Source organism: Dermacentor andersoni, chromosome 1, assembly GCF_023375885.2.
Source record: "Dermacentor andersoni chromosome 1, qqDerAnde1_hic_scaffold, whole genome shotgun sequence".
Lineage (NCBI taxonomy): Eukaryota > Metazoa > Arthropoda > Arachnida > Ixodida > Ixodidae > Dermacentor > Dermacentor andersoni.
Window position 1 is genome coordinate 63745561 of NC_092814.1, and position 6485 is coordinate 63752045.

The following is a 6485-nucleotide window of genomic DNA, read 5'->3' on the forward strand; positions in this document are numbered from 1 at the left end:
ATTAACTATCACAAAATCATGAGCCTCACAAAAATCTACTAACATCTGCCCTGTTGCATCTGTCGCCCCGTCAAAGTATTCCAAATGTGCATTCATGTCCCCTAGGATGATTATCTCCCGTTTCGTAGCTAACTCCCTGATGTCCTTGGCCATATTCTTTATTCTATGATACACACATAGATACACATACATTTGAAATGTTTTGAAAACGGGCTGGGCTGCAATCGATACCAGTGGGCTGCTGCTTATCGCACTTCAGTGAGGTCACAAAACCTATATTCAAGTAATAAGTCACAGACGTTAATAATATAAGTCCAACAAAACAATGTTCTGCTTATTTGTAAAACAATGACATGCTAATTATGTTTCTCAGTTATTATTATGTACATTTATAAACCAAATATTCAGCCGCATTGAGCGCCCCTAGCAGAAAAATTACGAACTAAAGTATAGAACTAAATTACAGCACCTCCACTTGCGCGCTTTACGCTAGAACGCGCCGTGGTTGATTTTTTGCCCTCTGTGGCGATCGCTGAAACTTGAGAGCACTTGAGAGTGTGCGGGGCCTGCTAGTACACTCTAACCCATAGAGGTTCTCACTATATTATTGTGAGATACTCTATGCTTTAATCGCAGCGAAAACATCATATGGAAAGCACCATAAAATTTCTTACTATAGAAAACACTAAAAGAAAAGGATGGATGGATGGATGGATGGGTAGGTGGATGGATGTTATGAGCGTTCCCTTTGGTTTGCGTCACCAAGCCCTTGCTATTAAACTGTTTAATATCCTACCTAGGTTAAAAAAAAAAAAAACCCACTATGAGAGCAGCATTCCGAGCAAGTTGGTAATCCATTACCAGCGCTTGGTGTGTAGTCTTCTCTTACGTCCGTGTCGTTTTTTTTTTTTTGTTGCACAATATCATTTGAGTAATAAACCCACTATGAATTTCCATAATCAAATTTTCTGACCCCCTTTTGTGAACTTTGTTTTTGTACGTCTCCGTTTTTTGTCGTTTCCCTACATTTCTTCCACCAATCTTCCAATCGTCTCTTATTAATATCATGTTCACTTTCCCCATAGAGTTTTTCAGGTGCTCTCGCTGAACCCAAGGGCTTCAAGGAGGCCAGTAGTGCCTAAATTACCACTGCTGCCGCCTAGCGCAAAACGGCAAAAGCACAAGGGCGCTCTGTGGGGTTCTGTCCATTACATATGGTACAGTAGGTACGGGAGGTGCAAACTGTACGAGCGCAATATAAGGAAGAAGCTTTTGTCGCGCGCCGTTTTGCTGTGTGTTGTTGGTGGGTGCCAGGATTCAACTGATGGCTTGTAACAACGATGAGTGCGAGCCAGTACTAGCGACCAGTGACCGACAAATCTACTGTGCATCCAACACGTGCTGTGCTAACGGCTCTGGCAGTGACATAGAGGGTCTCCACTTCTACAGGTTCCCAGAGGACGCCAGACGCTGTAGGCAGTGGATAGAAAACTGTGGAAACCATGCACTGTCTGCAAAACCTGTGGCAGATGTGTGCCATAGTAACTATTTGTGCAGAACGCACTTCGACGCGACCCAGTTTGAATTAAACGATGGCTCCCGCCGTTTAAAACCCGACGCTGTACCGACTGTCTTTACGCCTGTCAATTTCCAACACTTGGAAATGGACCACGACTATTTAACTGTATCGCCGCGTGTCATTAAGCAGCCGCTTAAAGCGAAGTCGCCCACTGTACTAAGGGTTGTTCCCCAAGGAGTTACCAGATGGAAAAATTCGCCAAGTGAAGGTTCACAAGCAGCACTGCGAACGTCAGCCGAGGGTTCTGAGTCGATTGAGAGGACGACGTCTAACAACAGCATGGACCTTTCTGGCACAAATGATGTAGATACAGCTGAACTGCCGCCAACAGCCGTGACGCATGCTCAACCCCACGCAACAGTGGCGGCAGCAGTGCCGCAGAAGGTTGTGTCTGGTGCTCCGCACAGAAGACAACAAATAGGCCATCTGCAGCGAAAACAACCTCTATTGCTAACCCGGCGCCTTACGCCATCTGCCAAAGAAACTCCTCTGCAGAAATACATGCTACTTTGTGCAGAATTTAAAAGTGAGCTGAAGTTGTTAGAGAAACGCAAAGAAACCTTGGAGAAATTGTTTGCAGGTGTCCAGGAGCTATTGTTTCAAGAAGCAGAACTGCTGAATACGGAGGACACCGCACTTTTAGTGGGTTCTCTTGTGAAATTTCAGCAGGAGCGGTATTGCCGAAAGCCGGAAAGTCTGGTTGAAAAAGTGCTGTGCTCAGTGTGGTCAAAATATCGGAAGAAACAGCCACGAAAGGTGCAGCAACGACCGTTTGCTCAAGTTGCAGTCTTTGTTCTGGACAAGTCAAAACCAGGGCGAGTCATCCTTGGGAAGCGCAAGAACTTTCTTGGTGGAGGCTTGTACCAGGTTCCCTGTGGAGAAATTGAATTTGGAGAGACATGGGAAGACGCAGCATGTAGAGAGGTTTTTGAAAGTACAGCAATACATGTTTGCGATTTGTCAGTGTGTTCTGTTGTAGACACTGTGGAGCAGGCTGCAGGCTATCATGCAGTGACAGTGTTCATGCGAGGCTCTGTAGATGGTAGCCAAGCAGCACAGCCTGAAGCGATGCAACCTGACTTATGTGACTCATGGCACTGGAGGCAGTGGCAAGAGCTGCCAAGCCTGAATGAACTGCACTGGCCTCTTAGAGACTATAAAGCCGAAGGTTTGCAGCCTTTTCCCTGACGCGATTTGCTGGACATGGGTAATGTTTCTCTGTATTGTTGGCTTTACGGCCATAAGGTCTACATTTGTTTATTGCAATATTTTTCTGTAGATGAACTTGGCTACTGTGTCTTTATTGGAGCCTAATTTTTTATATAATTGTATGTTTCAGCATTCGTGTGTGTAGATGGAAGTCATGTTGAAAAATGTGGCTTATCAAGCATACACCAAGAATTCAGTTGTAAGAAGAACTGCAAATCATGTGTTGTGCAAAAATTCCTCTTCGTTTTGCACAGAGAATGCAGCTCCTGCATTTTAAAGGGGCCCTGCGACCATTTTATACTCGCTAAGTTCTGCATCACTGTGTGTTCCTTGGGTTATCCTGAGGGGAATGAAAAAAGAATTACGATAATTGAAGCAGCCAAACAGGTTCTTCAAGTTCCGAATTCAAAATAAAAGCAGACAGAATTAAAGAGGCATACCCTTTCGCATTTCACTTGCCCACTGAGGACTCGTGCTGCTTCTAAACAAAATGTGTCTTGCATCACAAGTTACCGGAAGTTTTCTTCCTATTGTAGACCCCCTCGTAACCTTGCTTGATATGGTGGTGCCATCTAAGGTGCCTGAAAACCCATCTTCTCATGTACAGTAAATTTGATGACTAGCCATTGGATGTTTGTAAATAATGTACGGAATGAACTTTACACACTGTTCATTACATGCTACGTGCAAATGTGTGTTTTTTCATTCTATTTCGAGTGTAGACTGTTGGACAGCACACCTAGTATCAGTTACAAACTAAATTAATTTTTATTGCACAAATGTGTGGTCTCTTGGTAGCTTTAAAAAGGATAAACATGTTCTTATTTTTTAATGTTGTCATTGTATGTGTAGCATCAGCACACAATATATTCTTCATGACCAATCAATCAAAAATGAACACCATAAGTCAAGTGCCTTTGCATCACATCCGCTGCTGAAAATTATTTTTGATGCTGCATTACTGCGGTGCAAAAACTAATTTCAGAAGGAAATTAAATTATCAAATTCTCTGGTATTCGCATTTTCACTGGCACTGTAGGAATTATCAAGTCCTATAGTAAGCAAATGTCGAATAAGAACATGCATTGGAGTGCAGGGCCCCTTTAACACCATGTGCGTCACTTTCGTTTGTATTTCCTGCTAAGATGCTATGAAAGGAAGTCAAACTGTGAACTGAAATATTACAGTGGAGTTGCTCGACTTCAAAAATTTGTTAATAATGTTTCTGTACTGCGAGTTATCCTTTATGATACTTACTTAACATTGCATTTTTTCGTAGACCACCTCAGTCTGTTACTGAGATCTGAACATAGGCCAGATTGGCATTTTTCCCAAATTCAGGCTTGTTTTTTGTAGCCTGTGTACAATATCCACATGCAAATAAAACTAGATAGATAGTACACTGTAGGGAGAGTTCTAGAAAAGTAGTTCCAGGTTTCCTTCTGCAACAATGTTAGTGAATAATTTCTTTTAAAAATGCCATAATTGGCCATATTTAACTGCATGTTAAATGAAAAAAAAAAGTGTTGTCTGGAATTGTTTTTTAGTGGAAGCACAATTTCCATTCATTACAAAAATGAAAGTCTTGCAACAACGCACTTAGCACTTTATTTTTGCCAACATTTTTCCTGACATACGGTTTCCCACTGTTTTGTAAATTCAGATAGCCATCAGGTGTCCAAAAAAACTTTCTCGCCCAAAATATTTCTGGCTTGCATTTCTTTAAACTTAATAAAAACCCACTATTTATAAAACGGAAAAAAAAGTATTCCGGCTGGTGTGTTTCGTTGCAGTGACCTAATATAGTATATATGTGTGCTTGGAAATTCAGTATTTTATGTTTTTAGCCCGATTGGAATGTTCAGAATTTTCCAGGCTCCGAATTTCACAAAATGGAAAAGCAAATAGTTGGATTGTAGCATCATCATTATCATCAGCCTATTTTATGTCCACTGCACGACGAAGGCCTCTCCCTGTGATCTCCAATTACCCCTGACCCGCGCCAACCAATTCCAACTAGCACCCGCAAATTTTCTAATTTCGTCGCACCACCTAGTCTTCTGCCGTCCTCTACTGCGCTTCGCTTCTCTTGGTACCCATTGTGTCGCCCTAATGGTCCAACGGTTACCTAATCTGCGCATTGCATGACCTGCTCAGTGCCACTTTCTTCTCTTAATGTCAATTAGAATATTGTCGGTACCCGTTTGCTCTCCGATCCAAACCGCTCTCCTTCTGTCTCTTAAAGTTATCCCTAGCATTCTTCGTTGCATTGCTGTTTGCGCGGTCCTTAACTTGTTCTCAAGCTTCTTTGTCAGTCTCCAAGTTTCTGCCCCTTATGTCAGCACCGGTAAAATGCCTGTATTGTATTGTATTGATTGTATACGTTCCTTTTCAATGATAACGGTAAGCTTCCAGTCAGGAGCTCGCAATGTCTGCTGTATGTGATCCAACCCATTTTTATCCTGTGAATTTCCTTCTCATGGTCAGGGTTCCCTGTGATTAGTTGACCTAGGTAAACGTACTCCTTCACAGACTCTAGAGACTGACTTGCGATCCTGAACTCTTCTTTCCTTGCCCAGTTATTCATCATTATCTTTTTCTTCTGCAGATTAATCTTCAACCCCACTCTTACACTCTCTCTGTTAAGGTTCTCAATCATTTATTGTAACTCATCTGCAGTGTTGTTGAATACAACAATGTCATCGGCAAACCGAAGGTTGCTGAAGTGTTCGCCGTCAATCCTTACTCCCAAACCTTCCCAGTTTAATAGCTTGAATACTTCTTCCAAGCACGCAGTTAATAGCATTGGAGAGATTGTGTCTCCTTGTCTGACCCCTTTCTTTATAGGTATCTTCCTACTTGTGTAGAATTAAGGTGGCTGTGGAATCTCTGTAGATACTTTCCAGGGTATTTACGTAAGCAGTCTGTACTCCTTGATTACGTAATGCCTCTATGACTGCTAGTATCTCTACTGAATCAAATGCTTTTTCATAGTCTATGAAAGCCATATAGAGAGGCTTATTGTACTCTGCGGATTTCTCGATAACCTGATTAATGACATGGATGTGATCCATTGTAGAGTATCCCTTCCTGAAGCCAGCCTGTTCCCTTGGTTGACTAAGGTCCAGTGTTGCCCTTATTCTTTTGCAGATTATTTTAAGGCGGAAGTCTTTAATGGCTCATTGTCAAGGTCATCTGCCGTTAGCAGAAACTGCCACAGCTTTCCAGCCTCCTGATTGGTCTCCTCTGTGTCGTGACGTCACTGTTGCTAAGCACAGGTGTGCGCCTCTTGATAGGCTCGCGTGCGTGACGTCACTGTCGTCAAGTGCGGGTGTCCGGGTGGTTTGGCACCGCGCGGCATGACTCATCACATCGGCACACGTGGCGGCCATGTGTTAGACGGTGCGCCCTGACGTCACTGTCATCAGGCGCTTGAGGTGACCTCCCGATTGGGCGCTGTGTGGCCTGACGTCACTGTCGCAAGGCACGCGTGGTGACTGTCTGCTTGGGTGTGGTGTGGCGGCAGTTTACTTTGCGGTATCGTGTGGGAAGGATGCCTCGTCTCGCCAAACCAGTGTCTCCCAACACGCGACATGCGGCAGCCGCTGAACGCAAGCGGCGCTCAAGAGAGGCTGAGCGTATAAATTGCATGCATCAGGGCGGCGAGGCACGTCCAACACCACAGAGTCATGGGACG

The 6485-nt window shown here is 43.6% G+C and overlaps 1 protein-coding gene across 1 annotated transcript; it reads left to right on the top strand.

Moving 5' to 3' along the window:
• Positions 1-532: 532 nt before the first annotated feature.
• Positions 533-2863, top strand: LOC126546005 (uncharacterized). Its single transcript, XM_050194067.3, has one exon. The coding sequence runs from the start codon at positions 1325-1327 to the stop codon at positions 2765-2767; it is 1443 nt and encodes a 480-aa protein (XP_050050024.1). The 5' UTR covers positions 533-1324; the 3' UTR covers positions 2768-2863.
• The last annotated feature ends 3622 nt before the right edge of the window (positions 2864-6485 follow it).

What these genes read in the sequence shown, in the direction of transcription:
- LOC126546005 (XM_050194067.3), top strand. Translation starts at nt 1,325, where the DNA reads ATGGCTTGTAACAACGATGAGTGCGAGCCAGTACTAGCGACCAGTGAC.